General features: G+C 42.0%; 1 protein-coding gene across 3 annotated transcripts in view; it reads left to right on the top strand.

The window, feature by feature from the left end:
• col18a1a (collagen type XVIII alpha 1 chain a) overlaps positions 1 to 25,975 on the top strand; it is a 65,538-nt gene that overhangs the window by 9,189 nt on the left and 30,374 nt on the right. The window contains exons 2-7 of one of the 3 annotated variants that reach the window (XM_074658069.1): positions 5,017 to 5,558; positions 8,180 to 8,263; positions 13,773 to 13,835; positions 21,472 to 21,550; positions 24,577 to 24,639; positions 25,550 to 25,680. In XM_074658069.1, the coding sequence (XP_074514170.1) occupies positions 5,017 to 5,558; positions 8,180 to 8,263; positions 13,773 to 13,835; positions 21,472 to 21,550; positions 24,577 to 24,639; positions 25,550 to 25,680 (962 nt within the window). Of the gene's footprint in view, positions 1 to 5,016; positions 5,559 to 8,179; positions 8,264 to 13,772; positions 13,836 to 21,468; positions 21,551 to 24,576; positions 24,640 to 25,549; positions 25,681 to 25,975 lie in introns of all 3 variants that reach the window. The other 2 variants (XM_074658068.1, XM_074658070.1) reach the window with 2 other exon arrangements.

Below are 25,975 nucleotides of genomic sequence, written 5' to 3'. Positions count from 1 at the left end.
GATCCGCTAATGAAATCTTTATATATCTATCTATATAATGAAGTCTTTATTTACACTTCCATGCTTTTATTCTTTCTTTTTTCTTGTGTCTGGCCCAGTTACATCAGGATCCTTTTTTAGGTTTGTAGTAATCATTTTAATCATCGTCTGGTTGACATGAATGTATCTTCTGAACATAGTCCAAAAGAGTGCACACCTGGTCGGTGTGAGTGATGACTAATAGCAGTTTCACTAATGAGGGGTTTGGGAGGCTTGGAACGTGTGTGCACGTGTGAGGATGTCTGCTGTTCTTTTGGAGAATGCCTAAGAAAATCAGATGTCTGAATTATAGAAGAAAGAGATGTGCATGATTGCATCATGTATGACCATCTCTGTCTGAGAGCCCTCACATTCCAACTTATTACAGACCTTGAAGTTTAATCTGCATACAAATCTGATATTTTTCATGACCAGCTGCTAATTTACGGTTGACAAATTGCATGCAGTTATCGAGGAGAGTGAATTGCAGCTAGTGGAAGCATTTCTCAGTTTAAATGTCATTCAGAGCAAAAAGAGTTCCAACACACGCTCAGCCGTGGAGTGTTTCTGCTTTAAAGATAGCTCACATGTCAGCTTCAGCACCCGTAGCAGGAGGATCACAAAATTAAAATGGCGTGCTTTCCCACGTAATGGATTTCACCGATGAAATTACTGCAAAGTTTTGCCTTTTTCAACCCCACTCTGACAGAGATTGTGCACATAGGAGGGAGCTGGGTTCAGACATGTGAGCACAGGCCCACTGAAGAGACCCTCGAGGTTTCTAGTTCTGACTTTGTCAGAGAAAACATCTGGTTGGCCTGATGCAAAGGAGTGTTGTTAACTGACATCCATGCAGCAGTCAAGGACTCACAGTCTACCTAAGGTGCTCTGAACCTGGGACTGGCTGCATTTGTCATTTCGGTTAACTTTTTGCTAATTTAGAAAATGTCTGTTTTATACTAAGATCTTGTTTGATTCAGGATTTTAAAATACAGAACATGTTATCAAGTGACACATAAGAGTAACATTTGTAGTATCTTTTATAAGTAGTTATTCTATAGACAGATATTTGGCCATTGATTCTCTATTAATCTGGCTTTTAGCTTTATTGGATGTATGATATTGGATTTTCCACCAAGATGCTGTTTTGACCCAAAGGGTATAATTTGTACAGTCTACTAATGTAGCACATCTCATAAAGACCACTTATCTAAACGTGCTTTTCCAGATTTGGTTTGTGTTTATGCCATGTCTTTAGTGCTTCATTGATATACTTTGGTGACATTAAAATGTACAATCCGTTTAGTGAGGAATCTTCTTCAGAAATGTCTGTCTGATTGGTGCGAAGGGGAACTGCATAATTAATACTGGAAAGTATTTTAAGTGCTGTCCTGTTACAGTCTGACTGGGTTCTCTGTTAGCTCCGATTCAAAAGAAAGCATCTTTAGTTGTCAGACAGCATGCAGAAAAACTCACACTGTTGTTTATGGTTGTCCAGCAGAAAGCAGGACCTCGGGTTCAGCTAAACATCTCATGTGTTTAAGCCCTCAACAAAGGCAACTGCAGAGCCCACTGATCTCCAGCACTCGGGGGCAGTGGGGAGGCTTTGAACCGGGCAAAAGAGCTCGCACATTAGTCACCAGGTGGTAAACCCAAGCATTTCTTCAAAGCACCAGAGACTACGTCAAGCGCTCTCCCAAAACAGTGATTTTTCTTTTAACATGAGGAAACATTATTTTTCATCAAAGCACAAAGATTGTAGTCTCAAGTTTGATGCTAGTAAAACGACTCCACCATTATGTGAATGAACACACAACGCTCTTTGTATTCCTTATTTCCTAAACTCCTCCAATTATTATGCAGTGACCTCGCCAGAGTCACCCAGGGTGATGGGAGAGAGAGCAGAGATATGCAGGAGGCCCAGCTGTTGGTCCCTGTGTGCCCTGGAGCAGTGACATTTAGCAGATGTCACACAAGTTGGAAGAATCTTTGCTTGTTTTTCCTTTGGTGTCTTCAGGAATGTGATGCATAGATATCAATCTTTACCCCATTCAGCACACACTAGATCTATCAGTAGTCAATATTAGAGAACATTTCAACATTTTTAAATGTTAATAATGCTAATATTTCTATGTGAATCATTTTGGTCTTTTGATGCAATTTTTTGCCATAACGTTTTACAGAGAAAACATCTAGGAGAGAGGACGCACCGATCACACTGTTTCAGTCCCGATAGCGATACCTGGGCTTTGGGTATCGGCCGATACCGAGTACTGATCTGATACCAGTGTTTCATTAATCAGCTGTATGCCTCACTGTGTGGACGTGACTGGGATCATTCTGTTATATGTAAGGCCTGGCTTAAACATTGCTTTCTTAACTTTGTAAAACAAAATATAACAAATAAATAAATAGATATAACTTTGTTGAATTGTTATTTATTATTAAAATAATAAATCATACAACAGCAACTTTGTAAAAAGTCTTCATAATTAACAGGAATTACTATTCAAGTGTAACAAACTTAAACAGGGATTGAAATTACAGTCTATAATGTATATAGTATATAAACATAGAGTTGAATTGAATAGATATGCCCCATTGTCACCAATATCCAATCCAGCTATTTGAGTCAATATCGACCCGATATCTGATCCAGTATCGGTATCGGTGCATCCCTATCTAGAAGCTCTAGCTCTTCCAATCTCGGAACCCATCAGCTTCCAGTCTGACGACGGACAAGCCTCTGGGGGCAAAGGGCTATATTTCTGGGGTTCCGGTGTAGCCAGCGGATATCAGGGCCAAGACTTCCTTTTCCGTGCGCTGCTCATTGTTTACAGTCCGTTTAGCAACTTGAGATGTGAAACTGGAGTTGAGAGACGACGTGTACGACCAGACTGTTTCTCAAGTAGCCAGTTTACCGAGACTGCATTTCAGTCATTGTGTTCCACCTCTGTTGCTCTCCACACAAACTGTTTACCTGCATTCAACCAAAGCCTTCACGAACGTGACTGGTCAATGCTGCTCGGACTACAAACGGAAACCAGAACGCTTCCGATGCCAAAATCTTGTCCTGTTGCCTCCAGATTGTCCATGTGAAAGCAGAATGTGTCTATAGAAATTATAGCTCTCCTGACACCTTTGTTTCAGACTCTTCTATCACTATATTAAAGGGCCAGTGTGGAGCATTTAGGGGGATCTATTGGCAGAAATGGAATATAATATTAAGTATGTTTTCTTTAGTGCATAATCACCTGAAGATAATATGTGTTTTTGTTACCTTAGAATGAGCCGTTTATATCTACATAGTGAGCAGGTCCTCTTCACAGAGCTGGCCGCCATGTTTCTACAGTAGCCCAGAACGGACAAACCAAACACTGGCTCTAGAGAGGGCCATTCACGTTTTCACGTTTTCACGTCGATCACCGTAGTTCTCTTACACACTTGGCACACGGGAGAAGTTTCAGTTGATTGCAATGTGCAACCTCACCGCTAGATGCCGCCAAATCCTACAAACTGCACCTTTAGATAATTAGGCTTAAACCTTTTTTAGGTAAATACAACACAGCAGAAATATAAAGATTTTTTTCTCAACCCATATAGACTCATTATGTTTAAAGTTGTTTTGACTCAGATACTGAGAGCTAAATCTATCAGTTCTCAAGTCACATCTTCATGTATTCTATGTATCTCCTAGAGATGACGCCTTCAGATCTCCCTTCAGATTAGGAAGTGAAAGTTTGCCTTGCAATGTCTCCTAAAGTGATCAGCTTTTCTTAGTCTCATTTGGCCAATCCTTTTGCAATTTTTGGGGCATGTCAACCCTTTCCATAATTTGGTCTAGAAGTTATAAAGTGGTTTGTTTGTTTGTGGTCCCCTGAGCAGAGTCCCTTTGCCATTGCTTCTCAAAAAAGCCTTCAGTTTGGTTGGAGGCTGTTGTGGAAACTTTCCATCTACATTTTATTACATCGTGTTAAAGGTATAATATGTAACCATGGTCGCTTCCTGTTTGAAAACACAACACATTCAAGGTTGGACACAGCGCAACGAGCCGAGAGGGAGAGAGAGAGAGCAGCGATGGTTGAGCGAGCTATAGAGTGACTGAAGAGAGAGAGCGGCGTTAGTGAGAACAAAGCAGCAAATTGGAGAAATAAAACTTTATTTTCTGCGGTTACGTTCTAAAACACACAACTAACACCGCACAACTCTGCATAATCCTGCGGGAAGGTGGCGAGTTGCTTGAATTTTAATATTTGAATGCAGGCTTCCTGTCTGCTGGCTGTGGCTCAGCACTACACAGCACTGCACAGAGAGGAGCAGGGGAGCACTGAAGCACATGCACATAACACAACCCCTTCCCATTTGTGAAATATGGAGGCTTCGTATCTAACAGGTGTAAAATGGGGACTTGTGAGTTGCTATCACAAGCCGAGGGCGGCGGCATTTGACCACCTGAACGGGCTGCACACCCTGTGGTGATGTTATTGGCTGGGGGTTACACCCCCCACGTGGGGCCCAAAGGCTGTTTGTAGACGCCCAGAAGCATCCCGAGTACAGCAAAATCAGAAGAAAAGAGAAAATCCAGGCAGAGGGCTGCAGGGTGTCTGCAGAAACAGACACCACCACACACTTCTAGTGGGGCAGAAGTGATGATTGACAGGGATTATTTTTGTATCAGTCTATATTTAGTTTTTTAAGTTAATTCTTGCATATTATACCTTTAATGCTCTTTACATTCCTTTTTAAGGGAAAAGTCTTTGACCAATTATGCTGTTGATTAGTTTTTGTTCTAGTATAATAAAGACTCAACACACTACGGTCCTCACAAGTAACAGCAGTTGTTCCTGCATCCATCAGGCACATTCACTCTGAGTCAACCCCCAGCAGCCTAATAGAGTCTGGTCTAACATTATACCCTGCCATGCAGCCCTCCCTTCTAACCTCCAATAGATGTCATGCATATTGTGGCCTCACATCCATTTTTCTCTCCCCCTCCAGAAGACAGTGGAGTCTCTCTGCTACAGCTGATTGGGGATCCTCCTCCAAGTACGATCACCCAGGTCTATGGGCCCGACAACAGCCCTGGATATGTCTTTGGCCCTGATGCCAACACGGGCCAGCTGGCCCGCGCCCACCTGCCCAACCCATTCTACCGAGACTTCGCCCTCATCTTCAACCTGAAACCCACCTCCGAAAAGGGCGGCGTCATCTTCTCCGTCACAGATGCCGCGCAGCAGATCATGTATGTGGGCGTTAAACTGTCAGCCGTGCAGGGCGCCAACCAGAATGTCATCCTGTACTACACTGAGCCCGACTCGCAGCAGTCGTATGAGGCGGCCAGCTTCCTTGTGCCCTCCATGAGGGATACCTGGAATCGTTTTGCCATCGCTGTGAGGGATGAAAAGGTGATGTTCTACCTCAACTGTGACACAGACCCTCAGGTGATGCGCATTGAGAGGTCACCGGACGAGATGGAGCTGGAGGCCGGTGCTGGGGTCTTTGTCGGGCAAGCTGGAGGAGCTGATCCTGACAAGTTTCTGGTGCGTACATAGGCTTCTTCTGTTTTCAACAAACCAATACTCAGGCCCATGAAATTGGAAAATGAAATGATTTAAGGGCTACATGACGTTGAAAGATATACTGTGTTTATTTTAAAATCTTTCATAAAGATAAAGAAAGATCTGCGTGATGCTTGTGCACTGAAGAAGTCAGACTAATTCTCATGTTGGACTCAGAAGACTGCACATCTCACATTCCCAAACTACTTCTTTCTAGAGCCAACATAATGAGTGAAGAGACGGGACTCCTGCTGTGAAGTGGCAGTATGGTGTTTTGACTTTCCATCGTCAATCATGTGAAACATCTTGGCCGAATAACTCTCATATGATTTGATTGCTCAAATTGGCCCACTCTTTACCACAACATAAATGTCTGCATCACTTCACCATCTTCCTGAGAGCAGTCTGCAAATAATTGGAAGACCTCACAGTAGGGATGTAATTAACTTCAGTCATTTGACTGCTGTAAATCCCAGCAGTTGACTGCAACAACTGTTGACCTTAGCTGTTGAAGGGTTATAGCAGTGCACCCACGGCTACCTGCACGAAGAAAACATGCAACTGCAGGCGTATTATATTGTGATCATTGTTCTTTCTGCCACTGAAACTCTATTGCTTTAGTGGTTTACCTGCTTGGGAGCATTTTACAATCAGTCAAACAGTAACTATTGACTGATTTGTTGTATGTCCTTATAATTCACTTAGAATCACATATAAAAGATGACTTCATCTTTAAAGCAGCAGTGGGTGGAAATGGAGCAAATATGATGAACAAAAGTTATTTTTATAAAACCGTCACTATATCCTGAAAGTTGTGCATGGTGTCCTCCGGTGTCCTCCGGTGTCCTCCGATGTCCTCCGATGTCCCTTAGCGTCTCTGCCTGGTTTGACCGTTTGATCGGCATTCGCAGTGATTGACAGCTGCCTCCATTGAATGAACAGCCAATAGGAACGCTCTCTCTGACCAGTGATTGGCCAAAGTCTCCTGTCATGGGCTAGATGAGCTGCCTACTGCAGGTTTAAGTCTTTATTTATCTTAGAAAATCAGATGTTTAAGAGGCTATACTGAAAATACAACCCAGGTCCCTTGGGATGTGGAGATACTGTATATCTTTAAGTCTTTATTTATCATAGAAAATAAGATATTTAAGAGACTTTTCCTGTCTTAGATGGACACTATTCAGTCTATTAATAGATGGCTGGCTTTTATCGGCATTCAGATGAGTTCCACTTTAACACGATGGTGATGCTTTCATTCCCTGTTCAGTGTTGCTAAGTATGGAGACTTGCTGCTGTTCTCTTCAGAAGACTGAATTGAGGCCATGAAGCCAAAATGAAGAAACACTTTTGACCAGCTTTACAGGCGAGCCAAAAAAAGGTGGATATTCCCTCCATCCACTGCTAAAGGGTATATTTTAATAACAATAATTATATTGTTACATAATAAAGAGATATTTACACTACTAAATATGTCAAAATTCCATATGAGTCCTTCCCATTTCGCTGCGAGCCCTTGAAATAAAGCCCAGCTGAACCATCGTCTCTCACTTCCTCTCTCCGCTCTAACACTCGTTTTAATCTTTTTTATTGCGTGTTTGAAGACAGCTGCCTATTTAGTTGTAAATCCCCTTTGCAACTCTGCTACACACAGTTTGAGTTTTTATTTGTTGTTTTAAAACACAAGCCCATCCAAGTTTGTATTTCCTCGTGGTCAGATATTTTGTTGGAATGATGTATAATAAAGTGCTTATTTGGACAAAAGGACCCTAACCTTCAGGACCTGCTGGCCATGTGCCATGTGTTGACCCTAGCGTGGCCCTAAGCTAGAGAGGTCTTGCGAATTAGATTTCTCTAGACAAATCAAGACTTGGCGAGCTTCTTTGGCATTTAAATATTTACATTATATATTTATAAAGAGGACATTCCATTCAGAAACAGGATTTGTTTAGTGGATGTCCATTTTTCTTATTATCCATCAGTAGCAGAAAGCATCCAGCAGTGACATTTTAGTCCTTCTCGTGCACAGGATCTTGGATTTATTAGGAAGATCTAAAGCAATTTGTTAGAAAAAGACCATGACACGTCGACTAAACATTGTACAAATTACAAAACAAGTACAACCATTAAAAGCCTGTGTAGAGACAGGGTTTCAATGTCAAAGAGCCTTTGCTGTTTATCTTCAAAGTTCTCTTAAAAAATCCATTTGACTTTTTTTCTCAGGACATAAATGTGTCCTGAAGAGTCAACTTCAAATAACGGAGCAGCAGAGAAAGCACCTCTTCAGTCACAGCTAATGGCCCTTTGATGGGCAGTCAGATAGCATTTGTGCTATCTGTGCCTGTATCCTGTGTGGGAACATGTATCAGATGGTGTGTGTGGGGCAGAGATAGTGGCACTTCACAGGCGGAGGCTAAAACTTCAGACATCAATAGAACCTCTGATTTTACTAAAAGGGGGAGTTCCCTGAAAAGAATAAGATAAGCATCTCTATTTGTATGTTGAAAGTAAGACTTGCTGTGTGCGTGGGTGTGAGAACAAGTACTGTTCTGACATTATTATATGTTTCATTAACTTCAAACCACCATGTCCTTGCTTTGCAACAGGGGGTGATCGGTGAGCTGAGGGTGGTGGGAGACCCCCGTGCTGCTGAGAGGCTCTGTGAAGAGGATGAAGATGACTCCGACATGGTAAATGACTTCTAATCACATTTACGAGACAGCTGACTTCCTGTGACGAAATGCTGTGGAATGGCTGCATGTTAGAAAGATGAAACGGTATTTGGTGATGAGGTTGTGAATACATTTCAACTTAAAGCAAAACTTCTTCCCCAAACAATGATTGTCCAATCAGAGCTTAGCAACAGTAACTAGGTGCTGCAGGCCTCTCATGTCTTATCAAAACCAAAAACACATGAGCAAAGTGTGTGTTATGTTTTCCTTCTCTAACGTAAGCTACAAGCATTAGCATGTTTCGCTAACTAGTTTAAGGTCCAGACACACCAAGCCGACATCAGAGAACTAGCGGCGATGAAGGACGACTGTTGAGTCGCCTAACGTCTCCTTTGTCTTGGCCAACAAGTTGCATTTGAACACACCGCAAAGACTACAGCCGACGGCCAACTAGCACGTACGTTCTGCTCCTGCGTGAGACGTAATAACTCTCCACACCAGCAGGCGGCGGTAGTCTGTGTTCATCGTTCAAAAAGGGAAACCAGAAGATAGAGGACTGCAGATATACAAGCTGTCGTTAAGATATGTACATGAGACAAAGCGGCGATGCTGACCGTTTTCACACCACTCTCACTCACCACTTAGCTTCATTCCAGATGTTCATGTGGCTGTGAAAATATCCGTGTGTTGGAACGATCAGATGAGATGAAGATGAAACATGAGAAGAGCCTTCTGTGTGTGTCCTCTTGACTTTACTCGTTGGCTTGCTTTCCTCACTTCCGTTTCTCCTCTCGTGCACTGATTCCTTTAAGAACATCCAATCAGAGTGATTTCTCTCACCGACGGGCTCCGCCACCGATTCAACATGCTGAATGGACCGAAAAACCTCCAACACGGGCAGACTAGAGTAGGACACACTGCAACAACTAGATGACAGACGCTCATCGACGGCCCCACACTGTGTGACGGCCGACCGTCGGCTTGGTGTGTCAGGGCCTTTAACTACTTAACAACAGTAACCGAGCAGATTTCCACGGCCCAAAGAGCATATCATTATCTCGCTAGGTCACATTAGTTTGTTGAGTTACAGGTTATATGAATGACTAGCACATCCACTCTGTAGTATTTCCCCAGTGTGGGAAGGCAGGCAGAGTTTATTCTAATGTTAGCGGCTCTAAAAACCTAAGGAATCCATTGGTATCATTTCAAACTAGCTTTTTTGCAAAGGAGGCTAAATGATGCTCCAAACCTACGCTAAAAAAACTGACATGGCCATTTTCAAAGGGGTCCCTTGACCTCTGACCTCCAGATCAGTGAATGTAAATGGGTTCTATGGGTACCCATGAGTCTCCCCTTTACAGACATGCCCACTTTATGATAATCACATGCAGTTTGGGGCAAGACATAGTCAAGTCAGCACACTGACACACTGACAGCTGTTGTTGCCTGTTGGGCTGCAGTTTGCCATGTTATGATTGGAGCATATTGTTTTATGCTAAATGCAGTACCTGTGAGGGTTTCTGTCATTGTTTTGTGTTGTTCATTGATTTACAATAATAGATATATACATACATTTGCATAAAGCAGCATATTTGTCCACTCCCATGTTGATAAGAGGATTAAATACTTGACAAATCTCCCTTTAACGTACATTCTGAAGAGATAAAAATTGTGCGATTCATTTGTGGATCATTAACTGGTGAGATGGTGGATTTCTGGGACATGCAGCTTTGGCCTAAGGATTTTTTTCCCCATCATAGTTAAACCCTCTTTATAAGATTATCATTTTAAGAAGAGTCAGCTGGAAGCAAGGTTTTTAACCAACTCATGAAGCTAACATTAACCTAATTGACGAACTAGCTGCAGTTGATGAAATCTGCCAGCGAAAATGAGATGAGTAGCGTGCTATGTCTGAGAGCCATCGCTTCAAATATTACTACGAATTTTTGCTGCCACTGCGTCGGGGACATGGCCTAAAGGAGCTAAAGTAATGACATGTTACTGGACTGTGTTCATTTATTCCTGCATGTTACATCAATTTATAGCAATAGCAAATGTGTAACAGATTAGAGTCCGAGAGCAACCTCTTCACTGCTGACACTGACCACACACACACACACACGCACACACACACACACACACAGGTGCCGCGCTGCAGCCCACCAGCAGCCTTTACTGTTGTTCAGTAAAACATTGCCTTCACAGCTGCTCCGCTCGCTGAGACTCACCAAAACCTCGTCCTCACTGACAGGATAAGGTTCAACATTTTGTGGTTGTTTGGATTAGACGGGAGATCACATTCCAAGTGGAAATGACAGGTTTCTGATTTCAGGATGTGTCTTTTATCTCAGATGTTCACCTCACACACAGCTGTTCAGAGAACACAGTCATTATTTACATCAATTACCAAGACGTTTTGGAGGAAGACAACAGTCAGAAATAGTAATAAAGCATTTCATTGATTAGTAACGGATTGTACAATAAAAATATGCATTCATAAATTTGTTTACAAATTAAGTTATTAATCTATGAATAAATGGACTAAATTACAAATTAATTCATTATTTGACATTTTAATGGGCAATAACAAGAAGAATTATAAAAGAAATTACAAATGAAATATGAATCCATCAATAAATAGTTCAGATTTAAAAGAGATGTACAAAAACACCATAAAACTGTCAATAAGTACGTCATTTAAAAATACATTAATGAATTTATCAATAAATAAAGGAATTTCTAAATATATTTGAAAATGCAGTTTAAAAAAATAAATAAATAACTTGATTCACAAACTGAATTAAGAATACAGGTTTTAATCAGACATTTAAAAGGGCAACTTCTTCAACCATTAGCATTAGCATTTCCTTTCTGCTTTCACTGAAAGTGTTAACTGTTGGATCTGCAGGGTCATTTAGCTTCTCCATTTAGCCTTTCCGTGTGTAAAACGAGGTAAAACAAGGCAAATTAGCCACATGGGATGTAACAGGCTCTCTGAGTGACACGTGGCATGTCGAATGCAGACTGACACGAATGTAAGGAATGGATGCAGATCTCCGTTTAAATCCCTCAGAGGGAGATCATGAGACGTTTCGGTGTGTCTTTGAAAACTCTCCATCACGGTAAAGCATGTGGGCACCGTCAGGGACTTAAAGCCCCCCTCCAGACACCTTTACTTCCTGTTTTGGGGTTAACATTCTTTCTCAAACAGAGAATGGGGGTGTGGTTAATAGTAATACGTAATTCATTACCATGGCAACCAGATTGCATCATTTTCAACCCAGTTTAGATGAAACCAGTTTAGATGAATTAAGTGTTTATCAGACCACTAATGAGACAAGAATTAGCGCAACACACCGACTCTCTCTCTCTCTCTCTATCTCTCTCTCTCTCTTTCTCTCTCTCTTCTTTACCGTCTCCTCCTGGCGAGGTGGCCGTCTGGCTGCTGCTGCTGAACCGAACCTGGATAGACATGTTGCCTAGGTTGGCTGTTTGAAATACAGTTTGGTGAAGTTTTGAAAGTGCACGTCGACCAGCACCGGCTGCTCTCTCTCCTCAGCTCCGGCACCGGCTGCTCTCTCTCCTCAGCTCCGGCACCGGCTGCTCTCGCTCCTCAGCTCCAGCACCGACAGCGCACAGGGCTACACTGAGATTTGTTTATTTCTCTAACGGGACTTCCCTCTTGTTTTCTGTTGAGCTGAAAGTTGTGCTCTCCGTCGTTCGGACCTGTTAGAGGCCGGCAAACCTCCGATATCGACTGCTTTCCGTTAATTTATCTCCAGCAGGAGGAGACGGTAAAGAAGAGAGCGAGTGAGAGAGACGGTCAGTGTGTTGTGTTCATTCTGCCGGTGGGATTTGGTGTAATTCACTGCGTTCATTTCACCTGTTCTGGGCACACACAAATGCCATGGTGAAAATAAACACACTAAAGTAAGGTGGAGGAAACTTCAAATAAAATGAAAACAACAGGTGGGGCTAGCTAACAACATCTAAATAGCTAACTAAGAAAGACAAACCGACAGATTTATCAGTTTGCTGCTGCTCAGACGCAAGCCAGCATGAGTGTGCCTGGAGCTTGGAGGATGACTTCTTCTATAGTCGGAAGTCATATTCCCATTTTAGCAACAACCTTCTTTTTTAACTTTGAGCACAAAATTAAGTTATTTGTCAAAAACAATTTGGCAAACAGTGTGGCTAATCAACTTAGTCCGTAAATAACTCAAATACTGTAAATATAAAATATCATAGGAATGTCAAAATACATTGGAAAGGGGCTTTAATGATGTATTCAGGTGCACCACATAAACTCTGAGAACTCAAATGGTTGTTTAAAACGGGAAAGAGTCTTTTTTTCCCTTCGTTTGAATTCATACATTTGTCATTACTTTCTTGTTCTTATAAGACAGTAAAATAACAGCAATATTCCATTAGTTTCTACTTTAGATTTTAAGAAATCTAATAAAAAAAAAAAAAAAATCTGGCACAGTTACATCAGTTTTTATTTTTCAATTGGAAAAAATAATGAATGGTTATCGTCTGCTTTAAATTTATTTTCCCGCAATAATCTTGAAAGACATAATAATGAAATCCCACCCCTTTCTCATAACTGTTTTATGGAGTGAAATAATTGAGCAGTTTTAATGTTTTCTTGTGTGTGTGTGTGTGTTTCTCTCTCTCTGTCACAAACACAAACACACAAAGAAAATGTTTTCTAAAGCCGTGCCTGATGATCTGTTAAAATACATGCATGTACTGTACACATATTAAACTAGAATGGCACTTGGAGATTGCAGACCTCCGCCAATGCCTGACTTTATAAACAGATCCCAGCTGGCGGTACCGTGGGGTGGTCGGCTTATTATTATCACGGTGTGTTTCCGTGTAACGTATCGGCGGATGCCTCTCTCATTCAGCAGCCTTGTTATGTCTTTGTTCTTTCTCACCACGGATGGACAGCAGCTCCACACATCCACACACGTATCTCTCTGCTCTCAGAAGGAGGCGGGGCCACGCGTCATCAACGCGTCATCAGTTACACTGTGCATGTGTTCTACCCTGTGGTCTTAATGCTCAGGCTGATCGGAGTCCTTAAAAATATTCCTGAATCCGGATCATGATCCCGATCGCCACCAAAATCTAATGGATTGTTCATTGTGCCACACCCCACCCCTCCAAATTTGTCATTCAAATCCATCTCAGACTTTTGGAGTAATCCTGCTAACAGAAAAACAAACAAACCAACAAACCAACACACCATCAAACCAACGCCGGTGAAAACAGAACCTCCTTCCTAGGCCTTCGGCCTTGGCGGAGGTAATAAAAACACTGCTAACTAAATTGCTAAATTCCTTCTGAATTTGACAAAGAATTCAAGTAGAGTTCCTGAGCTGACACGCATGGTAGAAGGACACACAGTTAAAAGAACACGTTCACATATGACAGGTTTGTAGTTGTCGGCGCACTCAGTAAAACAACAGAAGAGCATCTAGTTGACATCAAATTAAAAATGTGTGATGTGTCTCCTCAGGCTTCAGGTGAAGGAAGCGGCTATGAAGAAACCAGACCGGCCGTGGAGAAACATAGATGGACGGTATGGAACAACTTCTTATTTATTATTGAGCTCTACTTATTACAAAGGTTTGACAATATTCACCTGCTGTTGTTAGTTATCCCTCATCTTTGAAGCTTGGTTGAATGTTATTTCATTAATAATGGTACCGTTCCTTGCAGTTGTCTTGCTTCACCTATTTTTCCTGGTGTATTATATTGAAACATTATGGGCGGGTCTAACATTAAAGTTTGTTTGATGTAAAATTGTAAATTGAGATTTAAAAGATTGAGAAGAGGGAAGAATGCTTTGTTCTCCAAAGAGGACTCAAACAGCTGATCAAGCCAGACATGTATACCTGGCCGACGAAGATTAGTAATAGCAGAACATGCTTCTGCAAACCGAGTCATCCCAGTGTTAGATATACCACTGATGTCTCAAGTTACTCCCTATAAGTGAGTGAACACTCGTCCCTCAAGAGAGATTCAAAACTGCTGAGTTGACGTCTGGAAATTGAGCTGCTGCTGTCTTATACATCTGGGGACAAAGACGTTTTAAATAGAAAGTTTCCTCTTGTCAGACTAGAAAGGAAATGACCACCTTGGGGAGTTCAAACTTGGCCTTTGTAAAGTTTAGGAGTTCCTTCAGAAATTTATAGCTGCCTAAATAAAAAGTAAGGTCAGCAAGAAGAATGTTAAGCTTTGAATGTTAGTTTTAGCACATTTATTCAGCATAAACTGCACATGCTTAAGCAACACAGTAATTCCAGCAGCACAATCCCTGTAATGTGTTTTATATTTATTAAATATTTTTCAATAACACAGTGGTACAGAAATCCAACCATATTCCTCCAAATACTGCACTTTATGAGTGGAAAAACTAATCTTTCAGTTAAGAGCTGATAATCAGGGAATTGAAACATATGATATACTGTTGTTACATCATATTTATATGAAAATAACAAAGCAGCATATTTCCTTTGATCTAACTACTGTAGAAGACCTATTCTTTCAGTTAAGAGTGGACAATGAAGAAGTGTTTATGTTCCTTATGTAAGCCATACGTTTGATAAGGCAAAAATTTGTTAACTTATTTTTGCCAAATAAATGAAAAGCATGTTGAAATCAGAACATGACCTCCTCGCTGTGACATAAATGTACCAATCCGAACCGAAAACCGTGACCCCAAAACCGTGATATGAACCCAGCCGGGAATTGTGTGTACCGTTCCATCCCTAGTTAATACCATTTGTTACACAGATTTGGTGCTAAATTTAAGCATTTTTAACACTCGAGAGTTGATAAAAAATGATCCATAATCCCTCCAAAATACCACATTAAGACACCAAGACCTTGAGGAACACCATAGAAAAAGACATGCTGTGATTTGGTTTCAAAAACCTTTGACATTTGGAGATTTCTGCAAGAATTGCATTTTTCGGCAATTGGATGGCGAGCACTTCTGTTGTGTAAACTGCTCAGAAACCCCCTTATTGTCAATCTAGCTAGGAAAGCCATCCATCCTCTGAATGCTCTAGGTCTCTAGTTTGATCCATCCATCCTCTGAATGCTCTAGGACTCTAGTTTGATCCATCCATCCTCTGAATGCTCTAGGTCTCTAGTTTGATCCATCCATCCTCTGAATGCTCTAGGTCTCTAGTTTGATCCATCCGTCCTCTGAATGCTCTAGGTCTCTAGTTTGTGGCTGTAAAGTTTCAAGAGGCTGTGATTATCCTAGAGGTCACACCAGGTCATTTTATACAGGGAGGTCAATGAAATGGCTCCAATGGGGACTAACATCATCACACATGAATACAGTTGGACTCATTGGATCCACCAGAGTCTCAGCTTTACAGTGATACCCAATTTGTGGAATTCAACACTGTTTAGGGACCCCAGTATGCAGAAATATTCAGATACACCACTTTAGTATAGGCGAAAATAACACATTTATACTGCATGCAAGAAACTGCATGTGATTCTCATAAAGTGGGCATGTCTGTAAAGGGGAGACTCGTCGGTACCCATAGAACCCATTGTAGCTGTATACTTACCACCTGGATGAAGGCCTAACATAACAGATATCACACGAAGACTGACTGATAGTAGTCTCTTACCCACCATGCACACTGCTCCGTTCACTCACACTGCTCACGCTATTATTCCCACTGTCTTGTCACTGTTTATCTTTCATTGTCTTCCTTCATCTCTCCGTTTGTCACTCTCTCTATCTCCCCCCTTTTGTCTTTCTATCTTCCCCTCTCTGCTTTCTGTCTCTCTCACACTCTCACACAATCAGATTCCACAGACACCCACTCACATCCTCCCACCATCAAAGATAGCCACGCAGGCTGAAATGGAGCCCAGCCTCCCTCCACCCTGCACCACCACCACCACCACCACCACCACCTCTCTGCGTGCATGCACTCCCACTCGCAATTATAGTGGAGAGTTTGAAAAAACAGATGTCAATTTGGACTCGATCTGATCCAAGTCAGAGGCCCCCCCGCCTTAAGGCTTTGTTATTCTGACTGGTTTCTCTATCAACTGTGTACAGGAACTGACAAGAGGTGGAAAGAGAGTTAGAGAAGGAGACGGGGAGGGCAGGGTCAGGCACCTCCAGTCGGAAGTCTCTGCATCATTACTGCCATATACTCTGCAACTTTTATAAGGGGCTTTTCCATCTGTTCAGTAGGCGGTTATCATGTAGTATGCAATGTAAAAGACAACAGCTGGCATGTAATGTCTACCTGCCCGTATTTTTCCATCTGATGTTCACAGACAGTAGAACCCACACTCTGCACAACTGTCCAACCACTGCAATTAAGGCAGGTCTGGGCAGAGACCAGTTACACAGGGAGAGTTGTAGAAGTGAAACTTTCCATTTTGTCATCCTGTAATTCCTGATGATAGATGACAGAGCTAGTCAGTCACCCTGAACAGTGTCACTGCTGGAGTCTGAAGTGTCTCCTTCAGCATGAAGCCCAAAGAGGAAATGTTCCAAGAGCAGAACTCTAACGTAGTTCTTATAAGCAGTTGTCTGTAATGTCCTGTTAAGAAGTGTTGTTTGTAATGTGAACACATTTATGAATGTTATATATTCAAAGTTATACTCTTCATAGAGATGTAGACTTGACACTTGGACTCGCAAATATGAGGACTTGCTACTTGACTTGTCTGCTATAAGACTCAACTTACTTGAGACCTGAATGCTTGAAGACTCCACTTGACTTGAGACCTGAATGCTTAAAGACTCCACTTGACTTGAGGTTTGCAGTCAAAAAACTGAGGAGACTTGACATGGGCCCTGTCCGGGTCCAGACCTGGTATCAACAAGTGCCCTGTCCGGGTCCAGACCTGGTATCAACAAGGGCCCTGTTCAGACCTGGTATCAACATGGGCCCCGTTCAGACCTGGTATCAACATGGGCCCTGTTCAGACCTGGTATCAACATGGGCCCTGTTCAGACCTGGTATCAACATGGGCCCTGTTCAGACCTGGTATCAACATGCGTCCTCAGTGATCACAAGTATACAGCTCTAAGTACAGGTGTGAACACACTCAAGTTGCATTGAGGACGCACTGAGAACCGATCACTCAGACCACATTCAGAGGTGGTCTGGGCCACATTGAAGGACCTCCTACCCAACTGACGTCCCGCTTGGATTCGCGGGTCTCTGCACTCCTCATGTGAATAGACAGGCAGACGTGAGCGCTGGTCTGCCTCACAGCATGGAAACAGCTTCTGTGTTCTACTGTATTCTGTCTGTACAACTGTATTTTATTAAATATATCTCATCTATAGAATACATATGTACAGACTATCAGACTAGGCACGTGAAGAGCATTGTTATCAAATGGAGACAATTCAATTTTCAAATGAAAGAAATAACATCATTAACATTATGATATTAATTAGTCTATACACATAAATGAGTAGCTCAATAGTTTCCCCTCTGCACAAAGCATTTATTTGTGCTAACTCCTGATTTTAGCTTTTAAAAGAGCTCCTTTTGTTTTTATTAAATATTCAGTATTATTGTTCATCGTTTTCACTTGTCTATTGTACTAATTATTAGAAAGAACCTATTTTTTTATGCCACACATCCTGTTTTAAACAAGATGTAGGATCGATTGCATCTGCTCCAAATGACAGACATTCTGAGCAGGGTTTGTTAGTGCTAACAAGAGCTGTTAACCTGATTGTTACAAAACAGCCAACTGATTGGCAGAGGGGCAAGTTTTGCATTTAGCATGCGCTTAAGGTAGGGATGTACAGATACCACTTTTTTCAGACCGAGTACAAGTACAAGTACTTACATTTGGGTACTCGCCGATACCGAGTAGCGATACGAGTACTTCTCTGTGCCAAAAGACCCTCGTTAACAGCCAGCTGGAGGGTGTGAGTGACACACGGCAGACTGGGGAGTCCCGCATACGAGGCAGTACGCCGCCACCAGCTCTAGGTCGGCTTGGAAAGGCTCGGGGCGAAGGTACTTCCCGGGGCCGTGGACAAAGTGTCACCGGGGCGGACTGTCCTTAGTGCGCCCCAACCGCGTCATGCCCCCAGGGCGGGGCTCAGCCCACGTAAAAGGCGCCAGGGGTCTGCGGCGATAGTGAGGGTGCAAGCACAACCCCATGGCACAATGAAAGTGAGGGCCGGCTGAGGTGGGATCCCGGCCCCGCTGGGTCAAGCGCATCACTGGCCCATCTCGCCCGCACCGTCGGGGAGGTGGAGCGTGAGCCCGTGCGATAGGACCCGAAAGATAGTGACGAGAGGTTAACGCTGCCGTAAAGGGTGCCATTGTATCGGAGCCATTTTACAAGTACGAGTACATGAGTACAGTATCGGACCCGATACCCGATACTGGTATCGGTGCATCCCTGGTTTAAAGGTAGTGTGTAACATTTAGGGGGATCTATTGGCAGAAATGGAATATAATATTAAGTATGTTTTCTTTAGTGTATAATAACCTGAAACTAAGAATGGTTGTGTTTTCGTTACTTTAGAATAAGTCGTTTATATCTACATGGGGAGCAGGTCGTCTTCACGGAGCCGGCCACCATGTTTCTACAGTAGCCCAGAACGGACAAACCTAACAACGGCTCTCATTTCCGCGCCGGCCACCGTAGTTATCCTACACGCTCGGCACACAGGGAGAAATTTCAGTTGGTTGCTATCTGCAACCTCACTGCTAGATGGCGCCAGATCCTACACACTGCACCTTTAAGTCTTATTGAAACGCAGCAATGTTTGGGGAACAGATGTGATTGTTTCTGTTCAATTTTATTTTTTTGAAGACTGATTCCACGTTATTATGCAAAAGCCAATAAGAGTCAAACATATGAGAGTCAGACCATGGTTGCTGTTTTTCTTTCATCCTAAGATCAACCACAAGGAATCCAGTCAGTTCCCTCTGTGATACTTCATAGCACATGCACTGAAAAAAAGAAAAAAAAACACTGTTGCAGAGGTGGAATAATTGTGTTCATTGCCGAGGGAGCTGCATACCTGCTCTTAGATTCAGGGGGTCGTGTGGTTCAAATCCATCAACACTATGTTCTAAAGATCGGAGCCTCCCACCCTTCAACCCCAGCTATGATGAATGAGTAAAGGAGTGAACAAGCAGGGTATTCTTTATCACATTAATACATATATCAACTTAGAACAGTCATTAGTGGTCTGGCCAAATTCTTAGCATAGCCAGTGCCGTGCAACACAGGGGGGAGAATTCCTCAGAAAGGGAACTGGTTACTTATCAACAGTGGCTTCACTTTGCCCCTTCAGCCGCCCCCTCTCCTACATTCTTCATCCCACTCTTCTCTTGAATTCCACAGGTGACAATTCAAGGTGTGTCACCGGTGAAGAATGAGTTACAGATGAGGGGGTATTTGCATTATTCCCTCCCCCTCTCTAGTTTTTGCCCAAAGGCAGTGTTTGGGAGCAGAAGTGACCCCACCCCCTCCCCCGACCTTCAATAACTCCTGTTGCTTCTCTCAGAGCTGCTGTGTTGTTAGTGACGGAGGATTGTTGGTCCACTGACCTGTCTTTCCTTTTTTCACAAAGACACTTAACCAAATAGGGTACACAAAAAGCATACTTTCTAAATAGATTAAGCTATTTTGACAAAACAATGAATTTGATTTGTTAATGCAAAATAAAAGCTGGGCAGAAATGTGATGAGGTGTACGCACACTAACACGCACACTCCATATCCTTTCCTTAGTTCAACCCCTTTTATTCAAAAAGGTTTTTTTTCTAGTTTAGTTGTGTAGGTTTAAAATGGGGTTTGGATCAGCAGCAATGAGATGACCACGCACATACACACAGATGAATACTAATGAAGGTTTGTGTATGCCATTTATATTGCAACAAATTAAGGTTGTGTGTGAAATCACTCACTGCTCACTGTATAGAGAGCTACAGGAATGAGTCCTCAAACCCAGAAATGAGTTAGCATGTTAGCACTTCTGGTTCCCTCGTCAGGAAGTCAATGTGTTTTTACTTAGATGCCTGAAATCAGGTCTGTGGTTAACACAAGCTGAAGACATTTAACATTTTACTCTATGACATAAAATACATCAATAAATATCTCACTCGTGAATTTTGAAGCCTTTACGTAAAATGGCGGTTGCTAACAAGTGGCTAAATGAGACTACTAAACGCCATCACGCCGACTCGTCCGCCTTTAGAGCATCGTTGTGTATACTCGCTTTGATGCGACTGTAGCGTAGTTCGTTTATAGCCTAACGTTAGCTTTTTACTTCTACCGATTGTAGTAGTGTTCATTTGTGGAGATTTTCTTGCTGAACAAACGTGTAAGTATCATAATGTGTGTTTGCCACAGAGCTTGTTTGCTGCAATAATCCAAAACCCAATGGAACAATCCCATTGGGTTTTTGTTGAGGGAACCAGGGCGATGCTAACTTCCTGGTTGGCCTAGAAAAATGCGTCATATAGTGAGTTTGCCATTTTTTAGTGCTGTCCATATATCTAGGGAGAATTATTATACCCTATATAAATGTCTCAAAGTATCCCACAATGCATAGTGAAAAGCAGTGGATGAGGACGGTCACTAACCGAGGACTATTTATAGGATAGTGAGTAGGGAGTAGTGAAAGAGTGAATGATTTGGGATACAGCTTCAGTTATTGTTCTCTGGGTGTCATTATAATGACATTTTTCAACAGCAGGCTAGATCATCATGATAGACTGGAAGCTGTGTTCCTGACAGCCTTAATAATGTTCACATAAAGAGGAGTTTTGCATCAGGGCCCAGGAATGAGATGTCTGACAGCGATAACACTAACAATAACAAAACAAGAAACAATAACGATTTGCCAAAAAAATGATGAAAAATTTTAGTTCTCTTCTTGGTTTGCACATGTTGACTCAATCATGTTTACCCGGTCTAAAAGGCTTCGTGTAGAGCTGGGAAACAACCTTGTTAGTTTGGAGGAGAGCTTTGGCTACACAAACTGTAAACATTAGTGCGATTGAATTCAACACATTGCCTATTTTTCCCATGCAGTGACATGGCTTTTGCATTGTTTCTTGAATGTAAGGGGGATACCAGTGGAAACGGAGCCATACAATATAGAGCAGGCTTCCAGTAAATGCCATTTATTGCCCTTTTTAAATATGTATCTCTTTCTGTTGCATGATTATTGTCCAGCAGACTACTCCTCCATCTTCCCGGCCCATTCAGCAGCCACCACTGACCAGGACAGACGAGGTGACAATTGCAAGAGAAACGGGTGAGTTGACACAGTGAAATCCTCTTGAAAGAGACGGAATTTAGTTCTTTATTTAAAGACCACTCACAGTCCTTCATTTAGACCATTCTGCTAGCAGAGAGATATCAGAACCTTTGGATCTGCCCCTTGCTATTTTGCAAATATCACTGTCGTTAATGAATTTATAGTTTTACTTTGAAACATGGAAAATAGATGTTGTACTTCCACATGCTAACGCGTGACTTAGCTCACCTATTGGGTACGGAGGGGAATGTTTCTGACGGCACATGGTGTTGCAGAGTTCATATTCCTTGAATGTGCATAGCTGAGCTAGTCAGAGCTTGCTACATACAGATTCACTGACACATGTCTCCATCTAGTGGATATAAGGATTAATGCAGTAAATGGTAAATGGACTTGCTTTTATATAGCGCTTTTCTAGTCTTCACACACACACAGATTTTAAGGTGCCAACTTTACCCATCAGGATCTAATCTAAAGACTCATTCACACACCGATGGCTATGCCTTCGGGAGCAATTTGGGGTTAAGTGTCTTGCTCAAGGACACATCGACATGTGACCTGGAGCAGCCAGGGATCAAACCACCGACTTTCCGATTGGTGGACGACCTGCTCTACCCTCTGAGGCACAGCTGCCCCAGTAGAAGTTGGAAGGCTCTCATTACATACATACATAGAATTTGACTCCGGTTTTATGTAGCTCTCTCAAAGTACTTACACAGAATAGAAATAACAGCTAGGAACCAACAATAAAATACATATAAAAATAAAATGTTTATATACAAGTGTTCTGGAAGTTGTAAACAATACCAATGCATTTGAGTAATGCATAGTGCATTTGTGATGAGCACTGAAGTGTCGGTGCCGGTGTTGGTCTCTGTGTGTGTATTTAATTACATAATTTTCATTGCTGCAGCTTTCAATTGGAGCAGAAAGATGTTCATGTTTTTAAAATAGGGCTGTCAATCGATTCAAATATTTAATCACAATAAATCACATGATTTTCCATAGTTAATCGCAATTAATTGCAAATTAATCGCACATTCTTTATCTGTTCAAAATGTACCTTAAAGGTAAATTTGTCAAATATTTAATACTCTTATCAACATGGGAGTGGGCAAATATGCTGCTTGCAAATGTATGTATATATTTATTATTGTAAATCAATTAACAACACAAAACAATGACAGATATTGTTCAGAAAACCTCACAGGTACTGCATTTAGCATAAATGCAGCCCAATAAACTGCAGCCCAACAGGCAACAACAGCTGTCAGTGTGTCAGTGTGCTGACTTAACTTGCCCCAACCTGCATGTGATTATCATAAAGTGGGCATGCGTTAATGCGAGAAACACAAAGAAATTAGTGGCGTTAAAACAAATTTGCATTAACGCATTATTATCGTTTTAAAGCTGAAGTAGGCGAGATTAAAGCAAATATGATTAAAAAGAGTTATTTTTATAAAACGGTCTCTATATCCTGACAGTAGTACATGAAACAGGTAACCTGAAAAAAATCATGTGCCTCTGTGTCCTCCGGTGTTCTCCTCCGGTGTCCTACGGTGCTCCCTAAATCTGCAAGAATTCACATACCAGAGGAAAACAACCAATCAGAGCTGATTTGAGGTCTGCTTTCCATCTGCTGTCTATGAGAGCCGGCTGTCAATCACTCGCGAACTCCGACCAAACGGTCAAACTTGGCAGCGCTGATCAAATATGAATCAATATTCTGTTACTGTAATGACTATTTCTCTCCTCGCATTTTCTCAGAATCATCTTGTAGTGCACGGTTTAGCTGTAAAATGAGAAAGTTTGTGACGCCGCCGCCAATGTGAAATCTGGTGAAGGAACGCCAAGTTCCGGTCACATGACCGGAACGCTCTCTCTCTGAAATGACCTGTGATTGGTCAAAGTCTCCTGTCACGGGCTAGATGTTCTAAAGCCTGAAAACAGAGCCATGAGGAGGAGCAGAAGTCTAGTTTTCTCTCAGAACACTTGAATTACAATATGCTGAAAGTTATTATGGAATTTTTGCCCAATTATGCCAGAAATATACTGCCTACTGCAGCTTTAACTTTGACAGCCCTATTTCAAAATAAACAATAATAATTAAATCCCCACAAATATTGAATCCCAATCTTACTCTGTGATTAAACCACAGAGAATGTGAAACAGATTTGTATCTTCTATGTACTCTATTTTCTATATTGCACATGGTATTCCAGTGGGAAATGTGTCAAACTGTATCATGTAAATACGATTAAAGCCTGTGAGATTTAAAAATGTCTTACTTTGGCACCATCAGGTGGTAGAGGCATGAATGTTTCAGCAGTCTCAATTTGATCTACCGTGGCATAATGCTTTGGTTTGGAACCTGATGGTTGCATTGTCCGCAATATATAGTATACATACTGTATATAACAATATTACACTTGAAATAAAGCACCAACACTAATGCAAAATACAACGTAGGTCTTTGATGGAGCACGCTATGGAACTCAGTACTCATTATGGGATGCTAATGTCAGCTCATCATAGAGAGAAAAAAAAGTTGTTTTGTGTTAAAGAGAAAATTCCAAAAAGCGCTGAATCTTCAAATACTCTGACTTGAAAATGTATTTAGAAACTGGGAAGAAGATTAGAAAAAGGTCTGTGATGTGCTATACTGTATGTTAAGATCATGTACAGTGCTTGCATCAATTGTAGGACAAAGACACAGCATCTTGTGGAGTGCATCACCAGGGTAACCAGGATCTGGTCAATTTCACTTTGGATCAAATATTACTTGGAATGATTACTTACCTGTACTTACATACTAAAGAAAAAACTTTAAAAGAAGAAACTTTTGAAATGCTTAAAAGGTCAAGTCCCTTGTTGAACAAACAGAAAAACAGACCAGACTCAAACATCATCATGACTGAATGGACAAAATAGCTCACCTCAGGTCCTGGATCAACCATGTAACTGACTTGAAATAATGTTCATCTGGACTCTTAATTTAACACTGTCTTTTGCGTTGTGTTCAGCGAGTGACTCCCAGCACGTTTCAGTCTCTGTGGAGTCCAGGCCCGGACTTCCTGGGTCACCAGGTGGGTCGAGGGGGTTATCCACAGAGACAGGAATCCAAATCTCCTGTGTTTTACTCCCTTTTTATATTCTCTGGTCTGATGCTCTGCCTGCCTCATGTGGACTCCTCATGCAGGACCTCACATGGATTTCAAAAGCACGCAAGCACAAGCATGCATGAATCTGTCTACTTTATGCTTTTGAATTCACGCAGGGTGGCGGACATGTTGGTATTTAAGCCAGGGGGATGGAAAATTGGGCCGATCAGGCTATAATCCTCTGAAAAATATACACAAAGAGGAAATAGAAGAGCAGATTTGAGAGAGGAAAATAGAGAGTAAGAGAGAATTTTGGTAGATCTTCACATTAATTTTTATTTCTTAAAATTGACAAGAATTGGGAAATATTGCATATTAGCTTAAGTTACTAATGCTTTGATATGTGGCATTCGTTTTTTCAGTGAATATACCATGCTTATGTATCCGTTCAGAGGCATGGGTTCCATTATTCCATTGCTAAACTCAAACCCTGAAACCCTCTTGAAGCGGACATCATGTTGCTGTGCATGTCAGGGGCGGTGTGCGACTTCTATACAGCTGAGGAAGTGGGTTACATTTCATACAGGCTCAGCTGAAAGTGACACATTCTGTGGGAAGAGTTTAAGGTCACACCAGAATATATACGGTAGTGCATGCAGGTGTGGGAAGGTGTATTCAGTTACCACCTCAAAACCTTCACATGGCCTTTAAATTACAGCAACACACATACTGGGATTCTTGCTCCATCAAGCAAAAAGTCATTTTCTTTTCCTCTTCTCTCCTCATCTTTTGGGTCCTGTTTATTGTTTGGGATGTGGGATACAATCATTAATCATTTTTGAAAGGTCTTTTCACAAGGGCATTAATGACTCTGTCCTTTTGTCGTTGTTTTCAGGGCCAGTTGGGGCTAAAGGAGAAAGGGGAGACCGTGGGGATACAGGACTGAAAGGAGACAGGGGTCCAATCGGGCCAAAGGGGGAGGCTGGCTCGGGCTCCAGCTCACGAGGTGGAGCCCGTGGAGACAAGGTTTGGATCTTTTTATAAAATCTACTTTGATAGTGGATGGAACACCTGTATGAGTCATCTTGTCATGCAGTGTGACGGGTGGGACACACTGATGATGCTGTAGTTTGTCCTTGTGAAGGTTGCAATGGGCAGCGGGTTAGCAGATAAAAGCACGAGCGAGGACAAGAGCAGGGGTAGTAACAGCAGTGATATGAGCTTTGGTGAAATGTCCCAAAGGATCACTAGAGGGAGCTGCAAGTCCTAATTTTATGCAAGCATATTCATTCCTTCATTCAACCTTTATTTGAACTCATCC

This window comes from Sebastes fasciatus, chromosome 14 (assembly GCF_043250625.1).
Source record: "Sebastes fasciatus isolate fSebFas1 chromosome 14, fSebFas1.pri, whole genome shotgun sequence".
In the NCBI taxonomy this organism is placed as follows: Eukaryota; Metazoa; Chordata; class Actinopteri; order Perciformes; family Sebastidae; genus Sebastes; species Sebastes fasciatus.
Note: the sequence above shows the minus strand (reverse complement) of the source record. Positions and strands in the feature narration are given on the sequence as shown.